General features: G+C 36.7%; 1 protein-coding gene across 10 annotated transcripts in view; it reads left to right on the forward strand.

The window, feature by feature from the left end:
• COG5 (component of oligomeric golgi complex 5) overlaps positions 1-17,188 on the forward strand; it is a 277,344-nt gene that overhangs the window by 155,503 nt on the left and 104,653 nt on the right. For 9 of the 10 annotated variants that reach the window (XR_015162655.1, XM_086396849.1, XM_086396848.1 and 6 more), the window contains one exon: positions 92-169. Coding sequence is in view for 8 of the 10 variants with exons in the window: in XM_086396849.1 (XP_086252975.1) it covers positions 92-169 (78 nt within the window). In the remaining 2 variants the exon portion in view is untranslated. Of the gene's footprint in view, positions 1-91; positions 170-3,213; positions 3,487-17,188 lie in introns of those variants that run through there. The other variant, XM_086396856.1, reaches the window with a different exon arrangement.

Raw genomic sequence — 17,188 nt, forward strand, 5'->3', positions numbered from 1 at the left:
CCTTAGTGTTTCTAGTACCTGTACTCTATGCTTGTAATTACATTTGAAAATACTCAATTATATATGTTTTCCCTCTTTTCCTTCCTTTTAGGTGCAACATCTACAAAAAATATTAACCAAGAAGAGGGATCCTGTCTCTCACATTTGTTTCATTGAAGAAATAGTTAAGGTATGTCTAAATGAAAGTATTTTTGTCTCTTTATTAAGGAATACTGGAAGATAATGAGCCATTATTATTTGTGTTCCTGTCTTACAGAGAGACTACACGTCAAATAGCTAAAAGAAAATGTATTTCTTGATAGCCACAGATTTTCTTTGCTTGTTTGTTTATTGAGTAGATGCTAAATGATACTATTTATAGACTAATTTCTGAACTGCATATAGTAATTTCCCATTTTCTGTTATACACATGATGTGAACTAGATTACCAGTGCATGTTCGATGCATGAAACAGGGCACTCAAAGCTGGTGCACTGGGACAACCCAGAGAGATGGGATGGGAAGGGAGGTGGGAAGGGGTTTCTGGATAGGGGACACGTGTACACGCATGGCTGATTTCATGTCAATGTATGGCAAAATCCACCACAATATTGTAAAGTAATTAGCCTCCAATTAAAATTAATTAATTAAAAAGTTTTCAATGTCCTGATAGAGACTAAGATGAAAATTTTTGATGTATGAGAGATTTAATTAATGGTTATTAAACTGTCATATAATGTCTTCTCTGAAAATGGTATGATCCATTCAGTTGTTAGTTTTTCCTATAAAGCACATTAATGTATTATTTTTTTATATTGTAAAGTTTCCCTTCTGTCAGTTATCAATCTCCTGGCCTCATAGTCATCATTTGTAACAAATGTACCACACCAATGCAGGATGCATAAGGCATTATGCAAATATGTAATTTCCTGTCTTCATTATTGTTCATTGTTCAGTTGCTAAGTCATGTCTGACTCTTTGCAACCCCATGAGCTGTAGCATGCCAGACTTCCCTGTTCTTCACTATCTCCCTGCGTCTGCTCAAACTCATGTCCATTGATTGAGTGATGCCATCCAACCATCTCATTCTCTGTTGCCCTCTTTTCCTCTTACCTTCAGTCTTTCCCAGCACTGGGGTCTTTTCCAGTGAGTTAGCTCTTCGTATCAGGTGGCCAAATTATTGGAGCTTCAGCTTTAGCATCAATCTTTCCAGTGAATATTCAGGATTGATTTCCTTTAGGATTGACTTGTTTGATTTCTTTGCTGTCCAAGGGACTCTTAAGAGTCTTCTCCAGCACAGCAGTTGAAAGCATCAATTCTTTAGTGCTCAGCCTTCTTTATGGTTCAACTCTCACATCTCTACATGACTACTGGCAAACCATAGCTTTGACTATAGACCTTTGTTGGATAAGTGATACCTCTGCTTCTGAATATGCTGTCTAGATTTGTCACAGCTTTTCTTTCAAGGAGCAAACATAATTTTTTTTTTTAATAATTTTTTTTATTTTGAGCTGTGCTAGGTCTTTATTGCCGCACAGGCTTTCCTCTAGTTGTGGCGAGCGGGGGCTACTCTCTTGTGGTGCGTGAGCTTCTCATTGCCGTGGCTCCTCTTGTGGAGCACGGGTTCTAGGGCACATGGGCTTCAGTTGTTGAAGCTCCCGGACTCTAGAGCACAAGCTTAGTAGTTGTGGCACAAGTCCCACTGCATGTGAGATCTTCCCAGATCATGGATCAAACCTGTGTCTTCTGCTTTGGCAGGCAAATTCTTTACCACTGAGCTACCAGGGAAGCCCAGCTAGCATCCTTTAATTTCATGTCTGCCATCACCATCCACAGTGATTTTGGAGCCCAAGAAAAGAAAATCTGTCAGTGTTTCCATTTTTTCCCCATCTATTTTGCCATGAAGTGATGGGACCAGATGACGTGATCTTTGTTTTTTTAATATTGTTTTAAGCCACCTTTTTCACTCTTCTCTTTCACCTTCATCAAGAGGCTCTTTAGTTCCTCTTTGCTTTCTGCCATTAAAGTGGTATCATCTGCATATATGAGGTTGTTGATATTTCTTCCTGCAGTCTTGATTCTAGCTTGTGAGTTATCCAGCCTGGCATTTCACATGATGTGCTCTGCATGTACATTAAATAAGCAGGGTGACAGTATACAGCCTTGATATATACCTTCCCCAATTTTGAACCAATCCATTGTTCTATGTCCAGTTCTAACTGGTGCTTCCTGTCCTGCATATATGTTTCTCAAGAGACAGATAAGGTGGTCTGGTATTCCCATTTCTTTACGAATTTCCCACAGCTTGTTGTGATCCACATAGTCAAAGGCTTTAGTGTGGTCAGTGAAGCAGAAGTAGATGTTTTTTGCTTTTTCTATGATCTAGCGGGTGTGTAGTATCATACAAAAAAGGTACATTTAAAAATACTCAGTCGTGTCAGTCGTGTCCGACTTTTTCTATGATCTAGCGGGTGTATAGTATCATACGAAAAAGGTACACTTAAAAATACTAAGTCGCTTCAGTCGTGTCTGACTCTGTGTGACCCCATAGACAGCAGCCCACTAGGCTCCTCTGTCCCTGGGATTCTCCAGGCAAGAACACTGGAGTGGGTTGCCATTTCCTTCTCCATCATATAAAAAAGGTACACTTAAAAATACTCAGTGCTGCACCTTTACATCCTTTCCACACTTCTCTCTTAACCCCTGGAAACCACTGATCTTTTTTCTGTCTTTAGAGTTTTATCTTTTATAGAATATCATATAATTGGAATCATACAGTAGGTTGCCTTTCATACTGGTTTCTCTTAGTAATATGCATTTAAGGTTTCTTCATGTCTTTGTTGCTTGATCCCTCATTTCTTTTAGTCACTGAATAATATTTTACTTTGTACATAAACCTAGTTTATTTACTCATTCACCTATTGAAGGCCGTGTTGTCGCTTCCATTTTTTTGACAATTATGATTTAAATTTATAAATGTTCGTGTGCAGATTTTTGTGTGCATATAAACTTTTAGCTGATTTGAGTAAACACCAAAGCACATGATTGCTGTATATTATAGAGAATTTTTAGCTTTGTAAGAAACTGCCAAACTATCTGTCATGGTGACTGTATTATTGTACATACCTATTAGCAAAGAAACAAAGTTCCTATTGCTCCACATCTTCGTCAGCATTTGATATAGTCAGTGTTTTGGATTTTAGCTATTTTAGTAGGTGTGTAGTGGTGTGTCCGGAGAAGGCAATGGCACCCCACTCCAGTACTCTTGCCTGGAAAATCCCATGGGTGGAGGAGCCTGGTAGGCTGCAGTCCATGGGGTTGCTAAGAGTCAGACATGACTAAACGACTTCATTTTCACTTTTTACTTTCATGCATTGGAGAAGGCAATGGCAACCCACTCCAGTGTTCTTGCCTGGAGAATCCCAGGGACGGGGGATCCTGGTGGGCTGCTGTCTATGGGGTCGCAGAGTCGGACACGACTGAAGTGACTTAGCAGCAGCAGCAGTGGTATGTCATTGATTTATTTTGTATTTCCTATGAATTTTAAAAAGATTATATTTATAGGAAAAACTTGATTAGTTAAGTTTCTAAGACTTTATATGAAGAAAAATGGACTGCCTTGCCATGTTCATTATTTAAAATTTATCTCTTACAGTCAATACAAGTGGTTAAAAAAATCTTAAAATATTCTAAAATAATTTTTATTGGATTAAGGATAATTTTTTTTAAATCATTTGGATAGCCAGATATTTAATTTAAAGGTTACCTTTCTGAACATCTAGTCAAGTAATGTTAAAGGAAGTATAATACAGTTATTAAGAACTGGGTCCTTGGACTTTAGTATCAAACAGAACTGAGATTTCCTTTGTTGATTATGCAACCTTGGGTAGGTCTTATAATGTTTCAGAATGTCAGATATCAAATGAGGGTGATAATATTACCCATTGAGCTGAGGTTTTCTGAGGGAAAATTAGATAATGTAGACTTAATTCAGAGATTGTCTCAATAATTTGATATCCTACTTTTTATTTCAGTCTTTTTTAAACTTTAAAAGTTAAATTATTTAGGGGTTAGAAATTTCCCATGTGCATGGTAACAAAGAACTCTAGTGTGCAAAGAAGGTCAGTTTTGTTTTTTTTTTAACAGTTCTGATAACATGATATACAAGTATATTAATTTATGCTGAGTGTCAGAAATTTAAGAAATGTTGCTTCCTTAAATAAGACAATACCAAGGATTCACTATAAATGTGTCATGATTACATGTCTCATTTCACTACAGAATCACGAGTTTATGATCTAACATTTGGTAATTCTGTAGTTGTAGAAAAAGTAATGATGATTTTCCTTCATTCAGTTCTGTGAGATTTTGTGAGAATTGTTAAATCGTTTATATTTTATTAGTCAAAAAAAAAATGTCTTTACTTTTAAAACTTTTAGTTTTGAAGTTAATGTTGCCAAATGTGAATGCTTTATTAGTTCAGAACATTTTGCAGTAAATGTTTATCATGCTATAAATAATACATCATAGTGTAAAAAGGGCATAAATATGTTGAGTATAAAGTAAAATTGGGCCAATTATATCAGGCATAACAAATCTTAAGATATATAGTTAATGTAGAGCCTTATGAAAACTTTTCCTTAATTAAGACAACTAATTCTGCTTCTGCTTAATTTAATGAATCTTCTGGTTAACTTGTAAAATTAGCCTGTTAATTTCAGTTCATTCTATAAATTTGAAAAGACATTTATGCTTACACTTATATTAATTATTTATGTGATTTAACTGTGGAAAATACTTCTTTTCTCTTATTATTTTTATTTACAAAAGTTAGTTGATTGGATATATCTTCTTAGTTTAAATAAGATTTCTAGACTGTTGACTAGACATCAAAAATTCAATTTTGGCAACTTTTTAAAAACTTTTAAAACTTTTGAAGTTAAAAAGTTCTAGTATCACTATATACTCGTCAATATTATATGTAGCACTTTGTTTGAAAGTGAGTGTACCAAGGTATTGACAAATTATTCAGGATCCAAACAGTAGCAAACAGGTTGCAGATTCTTATCTGCAGAATTAAGCCAGTTTAGCTGTATGTGGCAGTATAGATATGATACCTTCATTTTCTAAGCCAGCATTTTTTTTTTATCATTGAACAGAATCTTGTAATCATGTGTGTAGGATGCATTAGGCTATATTTGGAATGTATTCAGCATTTTGAGCAGCTGTAGTACTAACAAGGATTTTAACTATGAAAAAGAATGTGTTTTGTTTTGCCCTTTTTAATGTATTAAATGATTTGATAATAGCATTTAAGACTCAAAAAAATTTTAGGACACCCAAATATGAAATATTTATAGAAAAATGAGCAAAATGTTTAACTCATTTATCAATGGCATCCTAATTTGATTAAAAAAAAAAAAAGTGGCAGTAAGCCAATTTACATGTCTTAAGTCATTTGTTATCAATAAATACTCTTATCTGTAAAGGTTTAGAAGATTTTTGCTTTACTAGCTTGAAGAGTTATTTTTTATTTATTTTTTCATAATATAAATACATTTTATTTTATTTTTTTGACTTTAAAAAAAAATTATTTTCATTGGAGGCTAATTACTTTACAATGTTTTGCTGGTTTTAGCCATACATTCACATGAATCAGCCATGGGTGTACATGTGTTCCCCATCTTGACTTTCCCTCCCACCTCCCTCCCCACCCCATCCCTTAGGGTCATCCCAGTGCACCAGCCCTGAGCACCCTGTCTCATGCCTCAAACCTGGACTGGCGATCTGTTTCACATATGATAATATACATGTTTCAATGCTATTCACTCAAATCATTCCACCATTGCCTTCTCCCACGGAGTCCACAAGTCTGTTCTTTACATCTGCATCTCTTTTGCTCTCTTGCATATAGGGTCATCGTTACCGTCTTTCTAAATTCCATATATATGTGTTAATATACTGTATTGGTGTTTTTCTTTCTGACTTACTTAGTTCTGTATAATAGGCTCCAGTTTCATCCACCTCATTAGAACTGATTCAAATGCATTCTTTTTAATAGCTGAGTAATATTCCATTGTGTATATGTACCACAGCTTTCTTATCCATTTGTCTGCTGATGGAAATCTAGGTTGCTTCCATGGAGGATGAGTTATTTTTAAGAGCCCTCTCCCTGCTAAAACAAATTTTAGATGTTAGAAAAGCTTAATTTTTAATAAGAGAATCTCTGAGGGACATATGCATATACAGATATGCATAAGCAGATAAAATAGTTGAAACTGTAGTGGAGATGTGTGAGCTGTAAGTCATTGCAAATGCTGAAGTTGCTCTGAAGTCAAATGTTCATGTCAATGATGGGGTCAGTCTACTAAGCTCTGGGTCTCTAGCATGGTGGGAGAATGAACCTTGCATTAAAGCTCCTGAGATCTTGAGACCTGTGACTGTGGCTAACATGTTCCTGGGTTGGTAACAGTACCTACTCTCACAAAAAGCAAGTACAGATCCTCTGTAGAGGAAAGCATTTCTAGTTTTAGCTGTCAGAATTCTCCACATGTTAAGGTCATCCAACTATGAGCTCATAGTTGAAAATCACCAGTCATATAAATAGACTAGAATCTGTGATTGAGAGTCAGCAGGAAAAATAAACACAATGCAAAACAGGTTTTAGACTCCTAAAGAACTTCTGAAGGACGCTATGGACTTCAGATATTAGAATTAATTGATAAAGAATCCAGAATACCTGCATAGGTTTTAGAAGTAAAGATGGAATAAAAAAATGACAAGTGACCGTTAAGAAATGATCAGGTAGGAGGACAAGTATTCTTTGTGCTCTCACTACTTCTGCCTAACATTTTCTTAACTAGTGCAATGAGAAAGAAAAAGAGATAAAAACTTCTAGTTTGGAAGTGAAAAGTTAAAATGGTCTTTGTTATTTAAGTACATATCTAAAAGTTGAAAGACCTGAGCATACCATGTGTTGGTGAGGATATGGAGCAACTGTAACTCTCATATACTGCTAAAGGGAAATGTAAAATGGTACAACCACTTTAGGAAACAATTTGGCTTTTCCTTAAAAAGTTAAACATACATGTATTATATGACTTAGCAATATGCCCCTAGTTATTAATCCAAGAGGAATGAAAGAATATATCCAAAGACTTGTAAACAAATGTCCATAGAGCTGTCTTCTCCCCGTGTCTTTACATCATTTCCTTCTGTATGTGTCTGTGTTTCAGATTTCCTCTTCTTATAAGGACACCCTAATGACTCTGTTTTAACTTAATTACTTCTTTAAAGACCCAATCTCCAAATATGATTATGTTTTCATGTATGGTTGGTTTCGGTTAGAACTTCATCATATGAATTTTGTCAAGACAAAACAGCCTATAGCAGTAATTTACATTGATGCCAGTAAAAATGGAGACAGTTGCATTGATTTGAGAATTATTCAGGAGATAACACCAACACATCTTAATGACAGATTAGAAGTGGTGAGATAGAGAAGGAGGTGTCAAGGCTGATATTGTATATTCAGTTTTGACAAGAGTTCTGGTGGATAGTAGTAAATTTCACTTGAGACCATAAACTGAGAAGCACATTAAATAAGGAAGATATGTTCGGTATTCAGGTGCTCATGGCACATTCAAAGGAAGTTTCAGTTAGGCAATTTAATATATGAGTCTGGAGCTCAGAAGAGGCATCCACTGGAAACATAAATTTTGGAGATGTCCCTGCTTATTTAACTTATATGCAGAGTACATCATGAGAAATGGTGGGCTCGATGAAGCACAAGTTGTAATCAAGATTGCCGGGAAAAATATCAATAACCTCAGGTACACAGATGATACCACCCATATGGCACAAAGTGAAGAACTAAAGAGCCTCTTGATGAGAGTGAAAGAGGAGATTGAAATGTGGGCTTAAAACTCAGCATTCAGAAAGCTAAGATCATGGCATCCGGTCCCATCACTTCATGGCAAATAGATGGAGAAACAATGGAAATAGTGGCAGACTTTATTTTTTGGGCTCCAAAATCACTGGAAATGGTGACTGCAGCCATGAAATTAAAAGACGCTTACTCCTTGGAAGAAAACCTAGACCAGCCTAGACCAACCTAGACAGCATATTAAAAAGCAAAGACATTACTTTGCCAACAAAGGTCCATCCAGTCAAAGCTATGGTTTTTTCCAGTAGTCATTCATGTATGGATGTGAGAGTTAGGCTATAAAGAAAGCTGAATGCTGAAGAATTGACGCATTTGAACTGTAGTGTTTAAGAAAACTCTTGAGAGTCCCTTGGACTTCAAGGAGATCCAACCAGTCCATCCTAAAGGAAATCAGTCCTAAATATTCATTGGAAGGACTGATGTTGAAGCTGAAACTCCAATGCTTTGGCCACCTGATGCGAAGAAGTGACTTATTGGGAAAGACCCTGATGCTGGGAAAGATTGAAGGCAGGAGAAGCAGATGACAGAGGATGAGGTGGTTGGATGACATCACATCAGTTTGAGTAAGCTCTGGGAGTTGGTGATGGACAGGGAAGCCTGGTGTGCTGCAGTCCATGAGTTCACGAAGAGTCGGACATGACTGAGTGATTGAAGAACTGAACCTCATAGATGGTGGTCAAAGCCATAGTAATAGGTAGAATTGGCTATGGAGAGAAAAGAAATGTACCTTGAAAATGCAACGTATAAAATTTATATAGAGCTCTGCTTTTTCTAAAGGGTGTATACAGTTTTACATGGAAAAAGACAGTTCTAATTTCTACCCATCCTTTTTTTTAAGTTTCATCCTTTAAACTATATTTTTTGTACATTTTATATTGCACATATTTTATTAATATAGTAGTATTTATTTATAATTTTGTAGAAGGAAATGTCAACCCACTCCAGTATTCTTGGCTGGGAAATCCCATGAACAAAGGAGCCTGGTGGGCTATAGTGCATGGGGTCACAAAGAATTGGACATGATGTGGCGACTAAACAACAGCAACAGATATATAATTTTAAACAAATAAGTAAACATATATTAGAATGTGTATTAAAAAATATTTATGTTCACTAAGTTTAGGAAACATTGTAACAGAGGATGCCACAGGGAGTACCTCAAGAGAATGAAGTCAAATGGAATATGAAAAAGGAAGCCAAGGGAAAAGTTTGAAGGAGAATATGGTTCATACTAAATCTAATTTGACTGACAGTCTATTTAAAACACCGGTCCACCATGCATTCTCAACAAGGGCAATATTGACCCCAAAAGGAAGAAATAGTTCTGTTTTTTGGGAAGAAAGATAAACAGAAACAGTCATATATTACAATGGTTTTGAGTGCCCTCCAGAGTTCAATCCTGCTGCACCAAGTCTTATTCCTTAGTATTTAGTATCTGTCATTAGGGAAAGACTAAGTTAAATTTAAATTAAATTCAGTTACATTGTATAGTTTTTTTTTAGTATAATATATATTCAGTTCACTTCAGTTCAGTTGCTCAGTCGTGTCTGACTCTTTGCGACCCCATGAATTGCAGCACACCAAGCCTCCCTGTCCATCACCAACTCCTGTAGTTTACTCAAACTCACATCCATCGAGTCAGTGATGCCATCCAGCCATCTCATCCTCTGTCGTCCCCTTCTCCTCCTGCCCCCAATCCCTCCCAGCATCAGAGTCTTTTCCAATGAGTCAGCTCTTCACATGAGGTGGCCAAAGTACTGGAGTTTCAGCTTTAGCATCATTCCTACCAATGAACACCCAGGACTGATCTCCTTTAGAATGGACTGGTTGGATCTCCTTGCAGTCCAAGGGACTCTCAAGAGTCTTCTCCAACACCATAGTTCAAAAGCATCAATTCTTTGGCGCTCAGCTTTCTTCACAGTCCAACTCTTACATCCATACATGAACACTGGAAAAACCATAGCCTTGACTAGATTACATAGGTATAGTTAATTAGTTTTCATTTTGGAGGGGAAATAATGAAAAGAAAGGTTGAGAAACACTACAGTGAACTATGTGGAAAGGGTTTTAAAACCCTTCATTTTATTTTTAGCTCCTATAACTTTAAAACCCTTTGACTTGATGATCTCTTGGGGAAAAGTGTGGGATAAGGGATTTGAATTTGAAGAGGAACTTTTAGTTTTTGCCATGTGTAATTCAGTACTGAATTTTTTACATCAAGAATTTATTCTTGCCTTTAGAATTAAGTTAATTATCTTAATTACTCCTCCAAAAAAGAATAAAAGAATAAAGGAAGCATTGTGTTTAAGCCTGTCACCTAGAAATGACTTATGTTAACATTTTGTGTATGTTTTTTCTATTTAGCTCTACAGTTTCATACATTTTAACAAGTCCTATCTGTTCACTCATCAGAAGTTAACTGAAATCTGTCTACTTTTCACTTTTCCCACTGCCACCTTATCTAAGCCCCCATATCTTAAAACAACAAGTAGCTTGTACCATAAATATTCTCTTATTTTAGAACAATATGCATATAAAAGCCAACATTTTGATTTGAAGTAGAATTCTTTTGGTTGCATAGGTGTTCTCATTTTGCTTTTTGGTGTTCATCTTAAAGTCCCTACTGAATTTCTATACCTTCCTTTATTGTAATCAGAGCAAAATGTTGTTCCCTGAAGACTCTTTTCCAGTAAAGATAACTTTTTTCCTTGCTTTATATTTGCTTCCCTAGACTCCCTCTGCTTTCATCCAGAAGATGATTAAGAGCTAATATAAAATTCATATCTGTTTGGTTTTTTTAATTGAGTCTTCAGGCTTTCTTACAATGTGATCTCTCCGCAGAGATCTCTGGCACAGACTTGTTGCCAAACCTTTGACTTCCTCGTGTCCTTTAATTATAACTTAATTACACTTGGTTCCCTCTCACCTTGTCTCATCTAGTTCATCCGTCCGTCTGTCCTAAGTTGCTTCAATCGTGTCTGACTCTTTGTGACCCTAGGACTATAGTTTACTGTCTTAAAAAAATCTCCCTGAATTGTTCCTTGCTTTCCCTTTCTGTATCAAAGATTGTATCATCTTCTTTGAATTATATTAGGTTGTTGGTTGTATCTTCTCTTTTCTCAGACTTGTCCCTCTACTTTTGTTTGCGTTCTACATTTTATCCGTGTCTGGGGCATGCTCTGCTTTCTTCAATATCCACCTTTCCCACTTACTTCCTCCTGAGGACCTACCGTCTAAACCCAAAACCAGAGCAAAATCCTTGGTCCTGTACCTCTCTGTAAGCATTTCTTCCCTTCGTGCCAAGATTTCCATAAACTACTTGGTATCTCTATTTCTTACTTGTTTTGTTCCAAACCACTGAAATCAAGCTTCTGCTCCACTGAAACAGTTCTTACTAAAAGAATTATAATGCCCCAACTATCAAATCCTTGTGCTCACTCTACTTTGTTCCTTTGAGGTAGTAATGACTTCTGCTTTCCCCTTTCACAAATACTGCATCTTTTCAGAATCCTTCATCAGTTCCTCTACCTCTACCTCCCCTTCTTTTAAAAACATTTTATTAGTAACATTTCAAACAAAAGCTAAAATAGAACCAAAATATAGGGCCGTGACTCCCTATGTATCCATCATTCGGTTTCATCAGTCACTAACTTGTGCCCAAGCTCTACCCACTTCTTTTTCTCCACTCTAAATTATTTATTTCCCAACCTTTAGGTAGTGTTGTTCCCCTGGGTCCTATCCTTTTCTTATGCCATATGCAATCTGTAGAAAAGTTCACACATTCTAATAGTTTCTACCACCTCCACATGATGATATCACCTAAATTTCTTTCTCTGGCTTAGATTTTATTCTTAAGCAAGAGAGTTGTATCTTTTCCATGTCCTAGATCATCTTCACTCAGATGCCCCACAGGTTCTATCAGTAGAGGTGGTAGAGTCTGGATTTGAACTTTAATACTCTACTTTCAGGCTCCCTCTTCTTGACCACTGCTCTGTTCCTTTATTTAAATGGGAAAATGTAATTATGTTGGGGAATATGGGGTGCAATAGATGTATTTAATAGAGCACACCAAGCATAGGGGAACCAAGAGAAATGATACCTAAATTGACTGATGAAGGTTCTAGTTTAAAGGCTAATAACTGGGAGAAACTACAAAAGAACCTTTAAGAACCTGAAAGAATTGGAGTGTGGTTGAATCTTTGATCTCAGTGGGGTGTAACAAGAGAAATAGACTGGGACAATTGAAAGGTTGTTGCTGACCCACGAAAAGACGCCCGGATTCTGGGCCTCCGGAATAGAAGAATTCAATCCAGGGCCAGAGACAAGGCTTGATCGCTCAGAGCTTTTGTGCAATAGAGTTTTATTAACGTATAAAAGGGATAGAGAAAGCTTCTGACATAGACATCAGAAGGGGGCAGAAAGAGTACCCCCTTACTAGTGTTAGCAATGGAGTTATACACTCTCCAATTAGTTATTACAGTGAGTCAAAAGAATGTCCGGAGGTTGCAAAGAGACGCACTCCCACAATCCACATTTCAAGATAACAGGATTAGCCAGAAGGCCCTCAGGAAGGAGAAACTGTCCTCAAGCAGGATACACTGCTATATAATCCTTAGTACAGAGTCCAAACCGAGTTGTTAGTTGTGTAATCATCAAATGGCAACCCACTCCAGTGTTCTTGCCTGGAGAATCCCAGGGACGGGGGAGCCATTGGGCTGCCATCTATGGGGTCGCACAGAGTCGGACACTATTGAAGCGACGCAGCAGCAGCAGCAGCAGCAGCAGCAGTTCCAGGCTTAAAGATAAAAACGTTTTATGTGACTAAGGCTAAGGAAAGTAGAGGGAAAAGAAAGTTTGTCCTTTCCTCTTCCTTGAGAATTCCAGACCCCTCTCCCCTTGGGGACCCCTGGATTTCTTATCAACCTACCTAGGAATTGACTCTCACAATCATACCATATAAGGTTTTGTAAGTTAAGTTAAAGGGGACTAATACTTTGATAGGGGCTTCCCAGGTGGCACTAGTGGTAAAGAACCCACCTGCCAATGCAGGAGACATGAGAGATGTGAGTTTGATCCCTGGGTCAGGAAGATTCCCTGGAGGAGGGCATGGCAACCCACTCCAGTGTTCTTGGTTGGAGAATCCCATGGATAGAGGATTCTGGCGGGCTGCAGCCCATGGGGTTGCACAGAATCGGACATGGCTGAACCGACTTAGCACACACAATACTTTCAACCAAACACACTTTAGATCAAATCCCAGCTCTACCACTTTCTGTGTGATTCTAAGCAAGTCACGTTTTCTCTTTGATCTTTGTTTTACTCTGAAAAGGGACATAAAAATGTCATCCACTTATTCTCAAAATAAATATTATGTGCCTTTATGTCTAGGTCACAGTCTCAGTGTTGTAATTAGAGTGGTGAAAAAGACAAAATGAGGCCTCTACTACTGTGGGCCTTATACTCTAGTGGTTGTTGTAAGATTTAAGTGAGATAGCATTCAGCAATGCCTGTTACATAATGGATATTCAGAAAACATTAATTTCTTAGCCAAGGTTCACATATATTCTAGAGCATGGACACTTTGAGTTCTTTGAATAAGTTAAAAGTACATACTTTCTGGCTTTGAAGTTTTAAGTGACTTGTCACTAAAAAGGAAGAAGTAGCCAGATTATCCGGGACCCTATGTTTTCTTTTAAAATGGCATGTCTATGTCTTAGAATTTTCTTGTTTACTTTGGAAATTATAAAAGAGCCTTGAAGATTTCCTGTTATTTCTAGGAATCTATTTCAGTAATTCTGTAGAATTTCAGAGATGATTTGACTGAAAGGAATTTATGGTCAGTTGTAGGAATAAATAATGACACATCCAAAATGAATAAATAAAAAGCCTCTAGAGAAGATAAAAGCAAACAAAAATAATCCACAGACCAAATACAGAAAACAAAGGAAACACAATGAGATGATAAAAGCTAAAACAACCTGTTAGTTAAACATATTTGGTTTGTAGTTTCCTTATTAAAAGACAAAACAATGTTTAAAAATAAAATAGATTTATAAGTCACATCAAAAAACAAACAACTTGAAAGAGTAAAATAAATGGATTGATAAACATTTCTCAAATGAAAGCAATAGTGACAGTATTAATTTCAGATTAAAAAAAGACAAATAGTGGTATGTAGAATAAAGAGGGTCACACAAACTTTGTATTACTAGTCTCTTCTAGAAATGATGCTGGAAAATTGGATGTTCCTGTGCAAAATAAAGAAATTAGACCCTTACCTTAAACTGTATTAAAACATCAATTCAAAATGAGTTAAAACCCTACTGTATTAAAAAATGAATTCAAAATGTGTATACCTGTGGCGGATTCATTTTGATATTTGGCAAAACTAATGCAATTATGTAAAGTTTAAAAATAAAATAAAATTAAAAAAAAAATAAAAAAATAAAACCCTAAATGTAAGAACTAAAATTTTAAAACTCATAGTAGAAAACAGGGGAAATCTTCATAATATTGTACTTGGCAGTGATTTCATGAATATAACACCAAAATCACAGGTGAGAAAAGCAAAAATAGGAGTACATCAAACTTTGAAACTTCTTTGTGACAAAGGAAACAATAGAATGAAAAGGCAACCCACAGAATGAGAGAAAATATTTGCAAGTTATATATTTGATAAGGGGTTTATGTTCATAATATATAAAGAACTCCTACAACTCAACAACAGTAACAAGAAACCAAGTAACTCAACTAAAAAAAAATGTATGATGGACTTGAATAGACATACAAATAGACATTTCTTCAAAGAAGACATGGAAATGACCAACAAGCAAATTAAAAGATCATCAGCACCACTAATCATCAGGAAGTACAAATCAAAATCATAATGAGATATCACATGCACTGATTAGCATGACTTTTCAAAACAGAAAACAAGTGTTGGTGAGGATGTGTAGAAATCAGTACATTGTTATTAGGAGTGTAAAATGGTGCAGCTGCTAAGAAAAACAGTATAGAGTTTTCTCAAAAGAAGTAAAAATAGAATTAATGTATAATCCAGCAATCTCACTTCTGGAGATAGAGATCCAAAAGAACTGTAAACAAGATCTTAAAGAGAGATTTGCCCCGCTGTGTTCATTGCAGCATTATTCATAATAGCCAAGAGATAGAAGCAATTGAACTGTCTGACCTAAAGAGACAAAAGACCTATATATGAAAAACTAAAGAACACTGATGAAAGAAATCAAAGATGACACAAATAGATGGAGAAATATACCATGTTCATGGATCAGAAGAATCAATATAGTGAAAATGAGTATACTACCCAAAGTAATCTATAGATTCAATGCAATCCCTATCAAGCTACCAACGGTATTTTTCACAGAACTAGAACAAATAATTTCACAATTTGTATGGAAATACAAAAAATCTCGAATAACCAGGCAATCCTGAGAAAGAAGAATGGACCTGGAGGAATCAACCTGCCTGACTTCAGGCTATACTACAAAGTTACAGCCATCAAGACAGTATGGTACTGGCACAAAGACAGAAATATAGATCAATGGAACAAAACAGAAAGCCCAGAGATAAATCCATGCACCTGTGGACACCTTATCTTTGACAAAGGAGGCAAGAATATACAATGGAGAAAAGACAATCTCTTTAACAAGTTGTGCTGGGAAAACTAGTCAACCACTTGCAAAAGATGAAACCAGAGCACTTTCTAACACCATACACAAAAATAAACTCAAAATGGATTAAAGATCTAAACATAAGACCAGAAACTATAAAACTCCTAGAGGAAAACACAGGAAAAACACTCTCTGACGTAAATCATAGCAGGATCCTCTATGACCTACCTACCAGAGTAGTGGAAATAAAAGCAAAAATAAGCAAATGGGACCTAATTAAACTTAAAACCTTTGCACAACGAAGGAAACTATAAGCAAGGTGAAAAGACAGCCTTCAGAATGGGAGAAAATAGCAAACGAAGCAACTGACAAAGAATTAATCTCCAAAATATACAAGCAGCTCCTGCAGCTCAATTCCAGAAAAATAAACGACCCAATCAAGAAAATGGGCCAAAGAACTAAACAGACATTTCTCCAAAGAAGACATACAGATGGCTAACAAACACATGAAAAGATGCTCAATATCACTCATTATCAGAGAAATGCAAATCAAAACCACAATGAGGTACCATCTCACCCGGTCAGAATGGCTGCTATCCAAAGGTCTACAAACAATAAATGCTGGAGAGGGTGTGGATAAAAGGAACCCTCTTACACTGCTGGTGGGAATGCAAACTAGTACAGCCACTATGGAGAACAGTGTGGAGATTCCTTAAAAAACTGGAAATAGAACTGCCATATGAAATCAAGAAAATTAGAGATACCAGGAGAACATTTCATGCAAAGATGGGCTCAGTAGAGGACATAAATGGTAGGGACCTAACAGAAGCAGAAGATATTAAGAAGAGGTGGCAAGAATACACACAAGAACTGTACAAAAAAGAGCTTCATGACCCAGATAATCACAATGGTGTGGTCGCTCACCTAGAGCCAGACATCCTGGAATGTGAAGTCAAGTGGGCCTTAGGAAGCATCACTATGAACAAAGTTAGTGGAGCTGATGGAATTCCAGTTAAACTATTTCAAATCCTAAAAGATGATGCTGTGAAAGTGCTGTACTCAATATGCCAGCAAATCTGGAAAACTCAGCAGTGGCCACAGGACTGGAAGAGGTCAGTTTTCATTCCAATCCCAAAGAAAGGCAATGCCAAAGAATGCTCAGACTACCACACAATTGCACTCATCTCACACGCTAGTAAAGTAATGCTCAAAATTCTCCAAGCCAGGCTTCAGCAGTACGTGCACTGTGAACTTCCAGATGTTCAAGCTGGATTTAGAAAAAGCAGAGGAACCAGAGATCAAATTGCCAACATCCACTGGATCTTCGAAAAAGGAAGAATTCCAGAAAAACATGCATTTCTACTTTATTGACTATGCCAAAGCCTTTGACTGTATGGATCACAATAAACTGTGGAACATTTTGAAAGAGATGGGAATACGAGACCGCCTGAGCTGCCTCTTGAGAAACCTGTATGGAGGTCAGGAAGCAACAGTTAGAACTGGACATGGAACTACAGACTGGTTCCAAATAGGAAAAGGAGTATGTCAAGGCTGTATATTGTCACCCTGCTTATTTAACTTCTATGCAGAGTACATCATGAGAAATGCTGGGCTGGAGGAAGCACAAGCTGGA

This window comes from Bos grunniens, chromosome 4, assembly GCF_055505025.1.
Source record: "Bos grunniens cultivar Pamir isolate PY7600 chromosome 4, Bosgru_T2T1.0, whole genome shotgun sequence".
Classification (NCBI taxonomy): Eukaryota; Metazoa; Chordata; class Mammalia; order Artiodactyla; family Bovidae; genus Bos; species Bos grunniens.